Source organism: Ambystoma mexicanum, chromosome 7q (genome assembly GCF_040938575.1).
Source record: "Ambystoma mexicanum isolate Mex_15411 chromosome 7q, UKY_AmexF1_1, whole genome shotgun sequence".
Taxonomy (NCBI): Eukaryota; Metazoa; Chordata; class Amphibia; order Caudata; family Ambystomatidae; genus Ambystoma; species Ambystoma mexicanum.
This window is the reverse complement of record NC_090941.1, coordinates 744,762,291-744,780,640: the sequence shown is the minus strand read 5'-3', so window position 1 is coordinate 744,780,640 and position 18,350 is coordinate 744,762,291. Positions and strand designations below refer to the sequence as shown.

Genomic DNA, 18,350 nt, shown 5'->3' with positions numbered 1-18,350 from the left:
GCAATATCCAAAGCAGGTGGGATACAAGCCACAATAACGGAGGAGCTAGCAAGAGCAGAAGCCGCACTAGAACAACTCGAACAGCAGGAGAGGGAAGTAACAGACCATATAGCGGAAGCTAATAAACTAAAACACAAATGTATCAAGCACTGGGACAGGTTGGGTAAATTAAGTTGCTTGAAATATGTGGAGACATAACACACAGAGGGAGACAAACCGGGCAGGATGCTTGCTTGGCTGCTGTACAAGAGCGATACACAGAGACACATGGTAAGCTCAGTTAGCGATAGTAACGGTGTGCTATGGGTCACCCAGACAGAAATACACAATAGTTTTTTTAAATACTATAAGGCTCTATATGATGACACCTCAGAAGTGCAGATAACCGAGATAGAGGAGGCTCTTGAGCAGATTGAGCTGCCCACCCTAGATGCCTGTTTGAGGGAATTGTTGGAGGCTCCCATAACCCTAGACGAAGTGGTGACCACAATTAGAGAACCCCCTACAGGTAAAACACCTGGCACTGATGGACTGCCTAGCGAGTTCTATAAAGAATATGTTGAAGAAGCACCTCCATTATCAGCTATGCTGACTGGGGTATTCAACCTAGAAACTCTCCCGTTGTCATTGAGAGAATCCATCATCATACCCCTCCTTAAACCAAACAACCCAGACATAGACTTGGGATCATATAGACCCCTCCCACTATTTAATCAAGATGGGAAGATTCTTACGAGCTTGCTAGCAAACAGATTAAAGACCTCAATAGCCACATTAATACATCTGGACCTGACAGGCTATGTACCAGGGAGAAGCATCTCTAGCAATCTACGCAGGTTTCATCATATAATAGATCACACCAGGAACAGTACAGACTAATATGCGGTGGCTGCACAGGATACAGTCAAGGCCTTCGATTCGGTTAGGTGGCTCTGGTTGCTAGCTACGCTAAAGGAATTTGGGATAGGCCCCAACTACATTAAATGAGTCGAATTACTATGCAGCCAGCCGGTAGCCAGAGTCAAAACAGGTGGCCTAATCTCAGAACAATGGGACTTACGGAAGGGCACAAGACAAAGCTGTCCATGGTCTCCCATGCTTTATATCCTGGCACTAGAGCCCTTGGCTTCCTATATCAGGGAAGAATTTAAAGAAGCAGGAATTAAGGTACACAACACATGGCACCTGGTATCTACAGCAACCTGAGACAAATCTGGAATACATACTAGAGGTATTAGAGCAATATGCCAAGCTCTAGGGCATCAGGGTAAGCATGCAAAAATCAAGCTTGTTCCCGTTAGCGAGGTGCAGATGCAAACTAACAAGGTTGCCTGTGCTCCTGAATAAGTGGGCAATGGATATGTTCCGATACTTAGGGGTGGATGTGTGTCATGGCCCTAGAGACGAACATACACACAATACAGTGAAAGTAGTACGCGGACTGAAGAAATCCATGGATTTCTGGGCCAAACTCCCCCTTTCATTAATGGGTAGAGCCTCTTTTGAAGATGGTAGCCCCTCCAAGGCTTCGCCACTGCTTCACGAATATCCCACACCATATACCCAAGTGCAACAGCTGGACACATTATGTAGGGGCTGAGGCAGGTGCAGATTGGCCCTGGCCAAACTGCAAGGTACTTGTGAACAGGGGGGGGCATACGATCTTTGAGATGTACTATGTGGCCAGTCGGCTGCAATTTGTAGCGGGGTGGCTTGCAATGAGCCAACTTGTGATCCCCCCCCCACCCCTCAACTTGCGATGCCCCTCCCCCGCTGCAGCCCGGATGCAGCCCATTTCTTTTGAAAGAGGTGGGTTAGATACGGAACGCATGCTTGCGTGACCGTCCCTACTGTTAACACTAGGCAAGAGCATGTGGCATAGAGCATATAAACTGATGGATATTGTTGCGCCACTCTCCCCCACCCCCCTCCCCAGGTCCCACTAGTAGCAGTTAAAGCAGAGAATCGCCAACAGAGGCTGCAGGTGAGATACTGGGAGCCTATCGGGGTGGCCACGGTGGGAAACCTATTGTATGAAAGGAAACCGGCTAGCTGAAGCGACGGGTTTGCACAGGGGCCAACATATAACAGAGGCCTCACTACTGAAAGGGATTCCCCTACGATGGCCATTGATGGATGAATAGTTTCTAGAAAGGATGGGGATTTAAGCAATATACGACACATCGGAAGGAGGAGAAGCAGTGTCAAGGTTATATGATCTGATGAGCCAACAGGTCAATATGACCTTGGGCACTAAACAAAGTTGGGAGAAGGATCTCCAGGAACCCTGTGCCGTGGGAGTTTGGGAGAGGGTGCGCTTGTATCACAATGAAGTCAGGCGATCTGACAAAAGTGGCAGCCAACCACAGCGACGCTGTGCCTGGTTGCCACTTCTGTCAGTCATAGTAACTGCATCTGGTGACCCCTCGCGCGAGAGGTCACCAGAGGCAGTTACTGTCCCTTTGTTTCCCCAGGTCGCCGAGGCGTCTTTAACCCTCGGCGAACCTGGGAATTCCTCGACATATTTCGAGGTTTATAATAGATGGCTTGGAAAGTACACATTTCAAGCCATCTTTTATAAAGTTTTGCTGACGGACAATTTTGTCCGTAGTCGAAGCTTTATAAAAGACGGCTTGAATTGTGTACTTTCAAAGCCATCTTTTATAAACCCGAAATGTTTAAAAAAGATGGCCTGAAAACTAGTCAAACCGTAGGGTATACACACACATATATATAAATGTTATATATTTGTGTGCGTACCTTACTATGGTGTGTGTACTGTGCAAGCCATCTTTTATAAACGTAGAAATATGTTACATATTGCTATGTTTAGAAAAGATGGCTTACATAGTACACAAACCATAGTAAGGTACGCACACAAATATATAACATTTATATATATTTGTGTGTATACCCTACGATTTGTGTACTTTTTAGGCCTCGCCCCTCCCACAAGCCACGCCCCCAAATGAGGGCCCCCCCTGGATTTCTTACCCCACTTAAAGCCCTGGTGTCCCGTAATGAGAAACTGCAACTGTTACAGCTGTATATAACTCATCGTGCCTCTAAAAGCAAGTTGGGAATTAGACCTACGAGTGGAGTTTGGGGTGAAGGAGTGGGAGCGTAGTCTCGGGTTTCCCCAAGGATGTGTCTAGGCATTCCCGCTTCAAACTGATCCAATTAAATGTGCTGTACTGTACCTATATGATGCCTAGTAAAGTGGCCAAATTTAATAAAGGTAAACCGTCTACATGCCCTTGGTGTCGGGGTGAAGGGGCTGATTTGGCACACATGTTTTAGTATTGCATTAAAGTGCAGGGTCTCTGGTCCCGGGTTGGACAAACATGTAGGAGGGCTGAGGTCACTAGGTACTTCTGGAATTTGGTGGAGTGTTTGCTGGGTGCCTACCCGAGAAATGGTCAAAACAAGCATATCAAGTTTATGGATTTGGCTTCTATCCTTACTAAGCGTTGCATTGCCGTGTCCTGGAAGTCAGGTGGGGGTCCACAATATTCGGGCTGGCTTGGGGACTTTGAGACCTGGACTGAGGTGGAATCCAGAGTGTGGTCTAGATTGGCACAGAGCATAGATGTGGCCTCTGGGGGAGCTTATGAGTCATGCAAGCAGTTGGTCCTGGACGTGTTTCACCCTAAGATAACAAGCCACCATGAGCACTCTGCCACAAGCTGTGAGGCTGCACGTATAATCGCTACTGTGCTGACCCTACCGTCAGCGCCAACATTCCCGAACTCTGTGGGACACGGAGCAGCATAGCCCAGCTCCGTAGGATTGGCATGCCTTTTTGTACACCTGCAATCTGACCTAGTTAACCTGCGTGGAAATGTTGGTATGTTATTTAGTTGTTTGCTTGTTTCTTTTGGCAGAATGTATTTAGCAACTGTGTTGCATGTTTGCATATATTGAATTATGAAAACTATACCACTGTTTACTTATAAATGCCAATAAAAAAAATTTAAAATAAAAGAACTCATCGGGCATACCTAACCTTTGGGAGAATGTCAAGATTCAATAAGACTAGAGAGCGATGTTGGCCGAAATGTAATCTGATTAACACAGACATGGTACATATGTTCTGGGCATGCCCCAAGGTAGCAATATACTGGTGTGATGTGGCATGGCTGTTGTCGAAAGCAGATGTTGTGTTGAATGTCCACTCACCAATGGCTTGCTTACTGGGTATTTTACTGAGATCGCAGAAATTGAAACGTGTAAATAAACTCAAATACCTAGGGTATGTACTGGCGAAATGTAGAATAGCTATCGGGTGGAAAGCTCAAAGTGGCCCAGATGCCCGACAGTGGTGGTGGGATCTGCTGAAATGGACTTTATCATAGACCTTTGTGTGGCAGGACGCAGTGCGCACGAGCTAAGATGAGGGGAGCATAAATATTGAGACATGGAGAACTATGCTGCACAAGCTGTTCGAGAACACACAAAAGAAATTGCAGGAGGATCCATTAGCTGAAAGTCCAGTGGCAGTGAATGGAAATGTCCCTTAAACAAATGTGTAGCTCATAATAGATTTCACTTATAGAGTTGTAATAACGGTTGTGTCAGACGGGGGAATGGGGGAGGTAGGGTGGAGTGTTTGAACATGATTTGTAGATGTAAATTATGTGATGTCATAAACTATGGTTTTAAGTTGTGTAAGTTAAAAGTTTATAAAACAATTTAAATGTTTTTAAAAACCATTTAGCAGGTGTTTGTCTGTAAATATGTAATCCAGTGTTAAGGAGCTGGTCCTTCAAAACCAAGTGGGCAGGATAACCCCAGCACCAAAATCCACCCCACTCAATGGAAGGAGCCCCAAAGCCTCTAATGCCATACATCAACTCCTACACATTTGACATTTAAAATTCTGTGGGAACATATCAGTTGCCATTTCAGTTAACTCCATCCCAAGATCCTGAAAATCACACAAGGAGTTCAAATTCCCAGCCACAATCACATTCCCCTCCAAATTAGAATTTGACCAATTAATAATACACTCAGAAATAGTATAAATAGTTAAATCCTTTCGCTGTAAGGGATACCGCCATAACACCCAAAGGGAGGCCATCAACGGCAGATGCTACCATTCCCAAAGTGGAACCCACCGCAATCAAAAGTCCCCTCCCCCCAAGCCCTCTCAAACCTGCTAGACCTGGCAAATTTGCTAAAAGTCTGGAAGCCATCCAAGACCAAGTCCTCAATTAGCCAAGTCTCCTGCAGACACAGGAAGGTTGCTGTTTTTAAAAGCTTAGCCACAGCAGGATTGGATAGGTGATGACTCCCCCTTGTATTCCACAATTTGATACTTAATAGCCTTTCTTGCTCTTGTATGGAACCATGATTGAATTTACTATGGATCAAATTTCCTCCAAAGAGTTGACGTGAGTGTTGGCTACCCAAAGTGGGTAACATCTCTAATGGGTGCTAAAGCCCATTAGGATAATGCCCTTGTAGAGTTTATGGAATAGGCGACGGCGATCCGTTGTGAGCCACCGTACTCTTGCTGTATTGCCATATAAAGGACATATAGTGTTGGCGTGAATAGTGTACGGGCGGAGAGAATAGGCATCGTGATTTCCATGCCATCATGTTTCACACACGTAGGGCTACTTTTCTGTCATCAAAATGAGAAGCACAGCTGACTGGTGTTCTATTGGTATGCGTGTTCATTAGTAGCTAAAGGTAGACCCACACTTAGACACCCACACCTTTTTGGTAGTGACAACATCTTTATCAACACTTAATGAGTTTAATAGATTTAATGATAAGGGTGCGATAAAAACAGTTGCTTGCTTTTGTGATAACAATCTAACGATGCTCTTGTGTTTTTTCTTACCCTAGTGCTTTGTATCCTATTTGCGCTCTGTTTACCTAATGAAGAACAAAGACGTTTTTGACGTCTTCAAGTTGCCTCTAGCACAGTATGCCCGGTAAGTGAATTCCAAAATAACATGTGCATACCAGAAAGAGAGCTAAAGATAGGTTTTTCATTTTTTTTTTATTTATAGCTTTCAGATGTCAGTAGTGGTCTGAGCATTCTTTTTATTATTTGTTTTGTGATAAAACTCCTTAAAATGCTGCCCCACCCTGTTTCTTTGTTACGTGATAATTTGTGACCTTATCAATAATCTGTGATTTACAAGGCATTAGACAGTGCTGCTAGGGTTGGTTTCAACTGCATGTGAAAATAAGTCAGACAAACGTAATGATGTGTATTGACTGCTGTGGTCTTTACTTGAGCGATAGACGGACTACAGAGTAGAGAGAGTATTATTCCATTCTGTCCCACCTTCCTCTGTACTTGTGGCATGTCGTCCCTTGGTAAGGTGTAGAGTCAGAGCATGATGCAAAGTTGTATCTTTACAAAGAGTGCAAAATTAGCACTCGCCACTAGCTAGTGGTAATTGACTCTTGGAAAGTAAGGTATTGTCTACTATGTCCTTCTGTGGAATTGATGTGGCGAGATATTGTCTGGCTAGTAGCTTGCAACCTCAGATTTGTATCCCTGTCTTTACTTGTAAAAACCTAGCCGTTGTTGTCACACGTGCATAGCCATGCTCCTCACCCCAACTGCCAGTCCTTCTCCCTGTACAGAAATGTAGGCAATCAGCTGTGTTTATTGAAAGTTTTGCAAATGTACCTCTTTATACAAATAATTTTACAACTCCCTAACGTCTTGGCCCATGCATTGGTTTGACACTGCGTTAGTTGTGACAGGGTGTTTGCCAGATGTTTGTGGAAAACAAAAAGGTAAGTGAACAGGCTGTATATATCCCGTGGTGCCCTGGTGAGATGACTAATTCCCAGTAAGTTACTGGACTGGGAAGTATTCATTGAAACATCCATATACTGGTGCTTATGCTGAGGGTCGGCCGTGGCATAACATTGGGCGTTCTTCAGAGGGCTCACCATGGCAGGCACCCACTGGCCTTCCGGCTGAAATGCCTGGCATTCCTAAAGAGTGTTCCTACTCAAGTTCTGCCTGAATCGGCTGGTAGGTCATATATACAAACTGCTTTCCTCTATTCAGTCTAAGGGCAGTGTCCTCAAACCCTCCAAAGCCTCTCTTTTGACAGGGGAAGGGTGCGCGCTCATGGGGTAGTTCCTCTCACCATGTCTTGAGTCACTCAGGCTCTCTCTTCCTCCGATCAAGTCTGATCTACAACTTTTGACCAACTCCTGTGACCAAAGGGCAGTGCCCACACTCAGCTTTCACTCTACGCCGGGCCCCATCCCTGATAGATTAATGAGAATTTATTTTTCTGACAAGTGCTTGAAGAAGCCTTGTTCTCTGGCATCGGCTTTGGCATCTGTGTCACTATGTGGTGGCCTTCCCTGTTAGCCAGAGATTGTATTCAGTACCCTTTGGGACCAATACACACAACTATGACTACAGGTGTAAGCAAAAGCAACCTTTGGTATAAGTCTGTACCACAGTTTTTGGTAGCGGATCTGAGCAGCCAGGCTTATTCCAAGAGGGAGTGTGAGCTGTAAGGATGTTACACAGAGGTCTACAATCACAGGTATTCAAATAAACTCTTACACTCAAGGTTTCTTGATTACACACTTATTAATGTGTTCAACAGTCAGTTATAAATAATTCACTAGAAGGAGGCAGTTAAATAGCATACATCATACATAATACATCAATACACTTTAATACTATACTCGTTAAGATTCTGAGGCATTCAAACTACTTTGAAGGAGGAGCAAAATGGCAGTGAGAATACTTTGAAGGAGGAACAAAAAGGAATAGGTTCAGAACATAAAAGAATTGCAATTCCTTAGACAGTGCAGATACTTTGAGTTCACCAGAAGAGTCAATTCAATAGGCTAGGCTAAAGTCATTGGGCTAAAGTCTTGGATAGGTAAAAACGGTTCTGGCAAGTAAACAGTAAAGTGTCTGTAGAAGTTCTTAGAAGTAGTTTGTAAGCAGAAGAATTATACGTTGGGTCGCAAACTGATTAGGCCTGCTAGTTGTGAAAGTTTCAAGCACTTTCACCGCGAGAGTTAAGTACTCTCTCGTTTCACAGAACCTTTCAAATGAAAAAGATGCAGCTGAAGACTTCTGTTCCTGGAAGTTCCTGCAGATCTTGCTGTTCCTGAGCCTCAGTCGTGGGGACAAGAGGGAGAATGTTGGGGGACTCCTGCACTGCACAGGGACTGGTCGAAAAAGCTGATACTTGCCAAACCTTCAGCACTCTGAGGAAAATACATCCAGCTCCGAGAATGGTATCCAGGTGTTTTACGGGTCGAGTTGATTGGTCCCAACTCAAAGGGAGAAGTCGTCCTTGTAGGGCTTCTCTGTTGAGATGAACTTAGCGATTTGGACCTGCAGCAGGGCTTCACCGGGCAACCCAATGGTCAAGGAGTTGCAGCAGCCGTCCTCTTCAAGCTCTGCTTCGGTTCTTCCGTTCCAGTGGTCGACTCTGCCTTCCAAGCCAAGAGACTCGCCTTTTATCCAGTTTCCTCCTGTTCATTCCAGCCTAGCTACCACTCACCCAGCAGAGTGGCTGTCCTTGCTGGACAGTCTGCCAGCCAATCATGCCAGAGTGCATTTGAGTCTCCTAGGAAACTAAGCACAGAGTTTCGGGCACCTCTCTCACTTCCTGCCCACCCCAGACACTCGGGCTCCAGAGGCGGCCTCCAGTCCTGAAGCCCGCCAAAGGTGATCGAACAAAGGGACCAAACCTGGTTTGGCGTGCAGAGACAAACTCTAGAAGGACCTTTCCAAAAAGAAATGGTGAAAAAAGAAGACGGAACCTGTTTAAACAAGGGGGGCTCAGACGCCGTCTTGAAAAACATAGCTCCCGCAATTTTTAGCTACCGGTGTTCGTGGTCGGGAAAAATCATGGTAGTTCATTGTGCAACCACTGCCACCAGCCATTTCGATAGGAAAGGGTAGCATTGGACTGCTACATGAATATCTAGACACAGGAGATACTAAGTAACCCCTCCAGCACTTTATTGTAAAATAGGGTGTGCTGGGTCTAAGAATTTAAGAAGACTTGTAAAGTCAATTTCACTTTACTTACTCTGGGAAATGGTAGTTTATCCCAGAGAAGGTATTTAAACCTTGGGAAAGCCTGAACGGGTTTCCCTGTGCCACTGCACTGAGGGTGCTGTGTGACACACATGAAAAGATGAAGCCTATGGAGTTGTCTAAAACTCCATAACCAAAGAAAGCACAAGAGTAAAACACATTTCAAAACACATGAGAGAGTGGGGAAAAAGGGTCACACTCTCTCCAGGTAAAAAATCAAGTTCTCAACTTCCAGCAAAGCTGCTGGCTGTCTTTAAGGTGAAGGGAATTAGCACATTTTTGAGAATTCTCCCTAACATTCCCTTGCCCTCAGGAGGAACGACCTTCACCCTCTTATGTATTGAGCTTGGATTATCCTAGCTGTGAAGAAGGGTGTTTTTGGAGTTCTAGGAGTCACAATTTCTAGGCTTGATGGAACTGGTCTGCACTGTCAGCTAAGGTTATTGGATTTCCTTCCACTCACCTATTCTGTCCAATATCGGCTTGACCCAACATACTCTTTGCAAGGTGCTCATCAGCTCAGTCTTATTCGTGCCTCTCCACTCTGAGGTCCCCTTAAGATGAGGATTCACCTTCTAATAAATTTCAAGCATTTCATGCAGACCTTCTTCAAATAAATCATTGTCAGTCATTCCTCTTTCTACAAGCCCTTACTCTTTCTTTCGGTCACTCCACAGGCTACCCCACCATCCCAGGCACCTCCACTAGCACCTTTGCTACCTCCTCCATCCCTATTCCACTCCAAGGACATGCTTCACTGTGTACATGTGCTGCCGCCTACCCCACTAAGGATTTCTTAGATCCCAATGAGCGAATGTCGCAAGCAGAAGATTTACCTTTGATTGTTAAAGCCTTCCATGACTGCATCATCGATGTACAGACTTCATATAGTTAGGCTCTTGAGCCTGTCCATTTCCAGACTGGTATTTTTCCAGCAAGCACACATAATGGATTCCCTAACAACCTGACATAAGTGCAGCACCAAAAATCGCGGCGGCTTTGCATCCTATCCTTTCCGCCCAAAGGAACATGGATGCTCGATACCAGACTTTGCCGGATGAAATGTTCTGTCTAGGATTACACTCTCCACCTCAATCTTCTGTTTCACAGCTGCATGTCTCGGGAGGGCTTCAACATCGTAAACCTTCTCTTCATCCACTCCTCCGCCAGATAAAGAGCAAAGAGATCTGGACACCATCGGGAACAAGGTGTACGGCAAAAATGCAGCTGGTGTACATGCAGTTTTGGGAGCCTGTAAGTTGCTTATTGTAACACATTGCACAATTGCAACAGATTGAATCCTTCTTAGCTGGAAATGCCAAAAGAGTATCCATGGTCCTTCTGGAGTCTGCGTCTATACTGCAGCATGCGTTATGAGCTAGGCGCTAATTAAAGCCTAAGAAAAGGTTAGGACTTTTCATGGGACGCAACTCTTTTAGAAAGCTGCTGATGATGAGTTGACTAAATGTAAGATGAACAGATACACTGCAAAGCCATTGTCTTTTATCTCAGTCAAACAATTGAACAAGCAGTGTGCCACACCATCGTTTCAGAAGGGCCACAGGGGAAGTTCTGGCCAAGCGTCCTGAGGATTTCAATCGCGATCACAAGATTAAAGAGACAGAAGAAATGCCTTTGTTTTCCCCCTCATAACAAACAAAAACCACAGGGACTCACAGGGTCATTCCCTCCTTAGGGGGAAGCAACATAAATGATATGTTTGTGCCCAAAGAGCACCCTTTTCTAGTTGGGGCAGGATTTACATGTTTTACTAATCTTGGCATCTCATCGCGCAGGATTGTTGTGCTCTGTAAAGTGTGCCATCAGTAATATGGCTTCTTTGACCCCCTCACCCCCATTAACTTCATTCCTTTAAACAGGCACAGGATCTAGTATTCTCATTCGCCCTGTCCAAAAACACCAAAAGATCAGCTAGAACCCTGACTTAACCACTTCTCTACAAAGGATTACCGTGGGACACCAACGAAGGCAGAGGTTTTTACCACTTAAAGAGAAATCGAGGACTTTCACAGAGACAATTATGCTTTCATTCTAGATGATGCTGGGCCTCTAGCGGTCCACAAAGCAAGGCTTTATTTACAGAATGCGCTTTGCTTTCTAACTGGTTCTTACGAGATTTGCAGTCTGAGGAGATCACTATGCCTAAAGGTGTCAAGGATGACATCAGGTGGTGGAGGTCCCTGGCAAGCTGGCAGACTGCCATCCACCCCCTTTTGGCAACAGGGCCCTTCTTGCTTAAGTGCAACGGATTCATCCCCCATTGGCTGGGGCACTCTTCAAGTGCAGCCTCTATGGAATGCCATGGAATTTGCCAAGCATATAAATGTTTTGGAATTGAATGTTTTCTCTCATTAGAGGCCCTCATTCCACCCTTTTGAGGGAGGCAAGTCATCATACAGGCATATACTCCATCTGCAAAAGGGGAAGGGGGCACAATGTTCTCTCAGCGTTGTAGACTAGATTTAGCACCTTCTCGTTGCTAAGGTGATCCACAAACTAAGACAAGGTTAGAACTTCTACAGAATTCTAACAGCTCATCTGTGGCCCAATTGGTTCTGGTACTCTGATCTGGTGAAGCTCACCGCAAAGCTCCAGTCCCCTTACCCACCCAGAGGGGTTTCTTGTCTCAGAAGGAGGGCCTCATTCTTCACCCATTCCCTCCATCCATGCCCTTAGTGGTTTTGTCCCAGAGTACCGGCGGAATGGTGAACTTGGCTTGTCTAGGACAAATTTGGCATTGGGAAGGCTGCCAAAAAAAAACCTCTATTAGAGTGCAGTATTCTATTCGATGAACGAGATTTTGTCAATGGTGTCTGTATGGGCTCACCAAATCGTTTTGGACTTTTGGTCCTTTCATTCACCTCTGACACAGCCAAGTCGGGGATCAATCTGGATTTCTCCAAATGTGCTTCTCAGTGCCTACTGCTCTGCAGCATCATTACATTTTTCCTTATGTAATCATATTTTTAAAAAGCATTTTAATTGTCTTAAAAGGTTATATTAAACAGATTTGGGCTCCCTACCCTTAAATATTGTTTCGCTGTGCCTGGTTCACATGCATTTAAGCCTGTGGTGTCCACTGATGCAACATTTGTGACATTATTCCTATGCCTAATTAAGTAATCTGAAGATTACTAATATTTTACAGATAAATGAATGTGTTAGCCTAATGAAGGCATTACCCTGTTGTTTTTTGGTTTAACACTTTTTAATGTTACACTTGGTTAGCACAAAAGAAGGAAACTGAACTATAGAACTATATACTAACCTAGTTTAAGGTTTCTATCTGTAGGTATATACATGTATATATTTTTTTTTTATTGTTGTATTATTAGTTTGCATAAAACCTTATACAACATATAACACAAATGAAAAACACATTTATACCTTTCATACAACCAATACATATACATGTATATATATCTTTTTTTAAAATAACATTTATGAAATAAAGGTGAGCAAAGAAGGGTCCTACATGCATTTCGTCTATAAAATGTCCCGAGCCTCGGCCCAGATAAACAATGGGGGTGTCAGTGTGCAAACCCACTAAACTGATGCCAAAATGGATTCTGCTAGGACTCGCCACCTCCAAGAGTCGGAGGGTGTGGCGAGCACCCAAAAGTAGGGTAGGAGAACGATGGGTCATGGCACAAACTCGTCAAGGTTTGAGGTAATAACATCGTGCCCAGTAAAGTCTAACGAAAAGGTGGAGGCCCTTTTTGCCATGCTTGACACATGGAAAGCAATGCCATGGTAAGTAGACCCACAACATGACACTGGTCTAGCATTGGTAGTTGGGTGTGCGTGTCCAGAGGAGAGCTATGACTGTCATGGGCCCTTCTCTCCCTGTACCTCAGACCTTTATTTCACTGCTTATGTAGTTGCTTGTTTCTTAACCCGAAAGCATTTTTTTCAATGCGCATTTGCTCTTTGTTGTGCCCTTACCACTATAGGCAACTTGACCTCAAACCATTCTTCTTTGTTGTTGACAGTCATGTAAAAAAATGTACATATTTTTAGTAGTTGTAGTGTTTTATGCTGGGTTGTAGCACACCCTCTGCATTTAGTTCCTAGGACTTGAAAACCCCTGCTCCCACTTTTGATATTGAAACGTTACAGCATGGTTTTACGACGGCCCTCCATATTTTACTGTTCTGCCACTGGAGATCCGGTGTTTATTGCAAAGACAAACACATTATCAATGATGCCTTAGGTGAGCACTGTAGCATGCTTGGATAAATGTAAGAATGCTTCGTCAGTAGTAGGGGTGTACCGAACTTCGGCTTCTAGTAAGTATTCGGCGGATTTCTGGCTGAAAAAAAGCTATTCGGCTCTGGCCGAATAGTTTCTTGCTATTCGGCTCTTGCCGAATACTTTGACATTCTCATTTGAATACAATGCAACATGAACTCAGAAAGGCAAATATAGACTTCAGTTTGTAAAACTGAATAGAATTAGACCAGACAAATTGCTATCACACAGCTGAAAAATATTTTATATTGTAATCTGCTCTTTAGGGTATGCTTTGTTACAGATTCTTAGACAAAAATTGTGCTCATCTTTTATACTTAGCCTGCAACAATACAGGAACATCTTTTCTTTTGGCAAATGTTTATATTCAATGTGCACTTTTCTCAGTTGGAAAAAACAAACTGAAAGAAATGTGCACAGATACTTTCAGTTCCTGTCATGTTACTTCCCATTGCGTACGTCATAGTCCCCCCCTTTTCTTTTTTTAAGGACTTGAGTCCTGAGTTTAACATTATCTGATATTTTATCAGGAATTATTACTTTCATATGTTTGTGTATTGGCGAGAAAGAGTGGCTAGGATAAGTGAAAAATGAGCAGCATTTGTTTGGGCGGGTTGAATAGTTGTGAGATGGAGTTCACGTATTTCACATTTCCTCTCGACTTGTATCCTGCATGAGCCGGCATGAACCATTTTATACATTTCTATGTGAGCTGCTTAGAAGTTTCTAAACTCGACCGCATCGACCTTGCAACTGGATAGAGAATGCAATGTAATGCAATGCATCTGATTCACAAAGGCAGTCCTTTTGCGTTTGTGAAGCCTCCTACTTTAACTGGCACTGAATATGCAACAATCTTCTGTACATTTGGTCCCTTCATTTTGGTTTAATTTTATTTCTGGTTTTTATACTTTAAATAAAGATGCTACTTTAATTACAATGAAGGGAAATAAAAGTATATAATGCATTTAAAATGGTGCTTTGTTTTTTTAATAAGTGTGTTTTTTGAAGTTTGGAACATGATTTATTAAATAAAGCAACTATTCGGCTTCATATATATATATATTGCATATATATATATATATCCACGTTAGTGGCTGTGTAGTTATGGTTCAGTTGCTAATCCCATAGGAAGAGCACTTTTTGGGTGGTTTATAATTTCGCTCTCCCTGGACGAATCCTCACCAAACATTGCAAAAAAAAGTATATGGCCCACTCTGAATTTATTTGCAATGTTTGGTGAGGTTTGGTCCGGGGGCAAAGTTATAGGGGGGCCCCCAATTATTATTTTTTTTTTCCCATAGACTGAATGGGGAAAAAACTTTGCGCACGCCTATAGCCCAAACCGCTGGACGGAATTTCACCAAATTTGCGGCAGGAGTAGCGGCTTGGTTCCGAAAGCGTGCTTTTGTAAATTTGTGGAAAATCCGCCCAGTAGTTTTGTTAAAAACTATCAAAAAGTAGGTCTAAAAAAATGTGTGATATCTTTGTCCGCTCTGCGGACACACTTCCCTGTTCGCTACGCAGACAGGAAACAGATTGGCTGATCGGCTCGCGTCATGTCCGCGGACATGTGAGGTGTTTGCTGATTGGATGGTGAAGAGCGTGAAGTGCGTCAGATTGTTACGAGGCGCCCGCCATCTTGGATCCGCCGACTACGCGGCAGGGAACAGAGGCAAAATGCAATTATGGGGAGTGTTTTGGTGTGCAAGAGTGCTTGGGGAGGTTTGGGGAGTAAGAGATGGGTCAAATACTGTATTTGTTTAGGTGGCAGGTGCCCCTGATGTGTTCGCCATGCCCGCGCTGTCCGGGATGTCCGCAATTAGTCAAAATGAGGGGTGTCCTAAGGACACTATTCCTGTCCGTGCTGTCCGCAGGCAAGTTGAAACTGTTCTAAGGACATGCGCAGTGTCCGCGGACATCATAATGCCCATATGGCATAGTTAAAATGTTTGATTCTATGGGTGTGATTTATGGGTGTGATATGCTGCGGTGGTTGTGGCCAGGGCCTAGAGTCTTGGGTGCATGGCCGAAAGCCGTAGGCCATGCACCCAAGACTCTAGGCCCTGGCCACAACCACTGCAGCATATCACACCCATAGATTACACCCATAGAATCGAAAATCAAATATTTGCAAATCTACAGTGTGTGTGCTGTTTGATTTGTATAGTTGCTATGTGAAGTTTTGGCTACATCATGTCATTAAGATTGTAGAGTTTGGTAACAAGCACTGCAGTATAACATATCCATGGAAGTAAATATTTTGTATTGTGGTGTATGGTTAGATGTTTGCTTCAATGGTTCTGTTATGCAGCAGCATTTATGCGTTCTATTAGAATATACTTACTGTTTGATTTTCTGTGATTGGATATATTTTTTTCATGAGTTGGGTAACTGGAGCAGATATTTTTTCAATTTCTGTGATAAAAGAAAAGATCATGTTTGTGTAGGCATTTTATGAAGACTTATTACATTGCAAAATAGACATTTCAACTTTTTTTCGACCCTCCTATTTAGTAGTTTACAAACCAGTGTACTGTGCAATTTGCTCAGTTTTTGTGTTTGTTTTTTAAATCATTAGGTCTGTGGGAAAAAAAATCCATGTTGGATTAAAAAAAACCTTTTTTTATGCTACAGTATATTTGTTTGTTTTCAGTGTTCACTTGTTTCTGGCTAATGTTCTATCTGTTGGCTTGTTGCAGATTGTTAGATACCTGTTGTCGAATTCTAACTGGTTATAGTTTTTTATTTATATTCTCAAATTGCTAATCTATCTGTTGGGTTGTTGCAGATTCTTGTGGCAGTTGGATACATGTTGGCATATTCTAACTGTTTATTCCTTTTTATAATTTAGTGGTATTTATTTGTTTGGTTGTTGCAGAATTTTGGGGCAGTTAGATACCGTTTGACGTATTCTAACTGTTTATAGTTTTGTAATTAAAGTTTTATTAATGTTTATGCACAGATTAGTTATTGGTTGTATTGCTTTATTTGTTCTGTTTTTGCAAAGTATTGGGGCAGTTAGATACATGTTGGCGTATTTTAACGGTTTATTTCTTGTTATTTTTCAGTGGTATTGATTTATCTATTTGGTTGTTGCGAAATCTTGGGGCAGTTAGATACCTGTTGACGTATTCTAACTGTTCATTTCTTGTTATAATTTAGTGGTATTGATTTATCTGTTTGGTTGTTATAGAACCTTGGGGAAGTTGGATACCTGTTGGCGTATTCTAATTGTTTATAGTTTTTTAATTGAAGTTGTATTAATGTTTATGCACAGATTAGTTATTAGTGGTATTGATTTATTTGTTTGGTTGTTGAAAAATCTTGGAGCAGCTAGATCCCTGTTGGCGTATTCTAACTGTTTATAGTTTTCTAATTGAAGTTTTATTAATGTTTAAGTACACATTAGTTATTAAATTTTGGTTTTAAGAAGGTTAAATAAGCGTTTGTAGGATTTGCTGGTAATCTCGGCTTTAGAGTAATGGTACTATCATTACATTCAAACCATTCACATTTCTTTTTTATATATGCAGTGTAGTGACCTGCATTGGTTGTGGCTCCTGCATCGTAGATTATACCTATTGTTGTGAAGGTTTTCTTACCAAGTGATACTTGACCATGTGTGAATCCAGTCAGCTTGCAGTTGTTTTTGGTACCATCTGCATTGTAACGTATAAGCATTAGTATTACGTATTTACTATGTGTTTGTATTAGTAAGGTGGAGCGATTATCTGAATTTTAGGTAGTACATAATCTACCATGGTTTGCATTTTGTAGAAGTTGCTGAAATGGAACGGATTCACAATTAGGTAGGGATACTTCCACAAAGTGCTCATTAGGTATTTGTTCCTCTGCCACATTGTTGCAGAGTGTGCTTGTATGTTTACACATGTATGAAATCTGGACGATTTCATTTATAGGTATGTTTTTGTTTTCCAGTACGTGTAGTAAGTACATTAGAAATTCTTGTGCATCTTCTTGTGAGTTTATAGTGAATTTCACCATTCCAGCACAGTAGTCCAATTCTTGTCTTATTCCATGAACACTGTATGTGTTGTCAGGATTGTTGGTTGCGTTACTATGAAGGACTAACATTTGCAAACACAATTGGTCTGTACTGTGTAAGTAAATGTCAACAATTGGTGGCAATTGAAATAGAATATTGATTGCTACATTTGCGTTATATTTGAATGGACCAGATAGCTCTGTGTCCAAGTCATTTTTCCGGAGTGTGTGTTGCTTCTTTGAGTTACTTTGAGTAATAGATTCTTCTTTGGTTGTGGTAATTGATGAAGTATTAGCTTCTTTTACTCTCTTTGGAGGATTTGCAGTGAGATCCTGTTGCATTTCTGTTTGAATTAGTTTTCTTTTACAACGTTTTCCTTTTTGTGGAACAGGATATGTTTTTAGATGGGGGGTGTATAGTGAACGTAGTCTATTGTATTCTAAAATGCAAGGAATATCAACATTTACTTTACTTGCATCAAAGTTGATTAGAAATAGACCGTCAAGTATACGTAAGCGTGATAGTGCTACGTAGCTCATGCCTTCTTTAAAGACTGTTCCCAATATCTATCAATGCTTTACCTAGGGTAAGACCTTGTGATTTGTGAATGGTGACTGCGTATGCTAGAGTTAGAGAAAACTGTTCTCTGTGTACATACATGTCTTTGAAAAGAAGGAATCGAGCTGTTGAGCGCCCTAGACAGAATTTTCTAAGGTGGTTAGTTTTGTTGTGGCTTGTTGACACATGGGTAGTGTCATACCATGTGCGTCCAGTATGTCTGTGGAGAAAATTTCAATTATTGGTTGCATTTCTTTTTTCACCATTGTTTCATTGAATTTGCAACAGCTTGCAAGAGTTGGCATTAAGGACATACAATTGACATTTTTGTGTGCTGATTGTTTCATGACATCAGTAGCACATGAGTTATGGCCATAAAGTGCATGGATGTGCCGGGTTTTTAATATTGCTTGTGCTTCTTGAGATAGTACACCAACTCTAATACTTTTTAAAATG

The 18,350-nt window shown here is 42.5% G+C and overlaps 1 protein-coding gene across 1 annotated transcript in view; it reads left to right on the top strand.

Moving 5' to 3' along the window:
- The window catches only part of DDX10 (DEAD-box helicase 10), a 1,554,249-nt gene that overhangs the window by 339,595 nt on the left and 1,196,304 nt on the right, over positions 1-18,350 (top strand). The window contains exon 12 of the mRNA XM_069640199.1: positions 5,854-5,942. Within this exon, the coding sequence (XP_069496300.1) occupies positions 5,854-5,942 (89 nt within the window). The remainder of the gene's footprint in view (positions 1-5,853; positions 5,943-18,350) is intronic.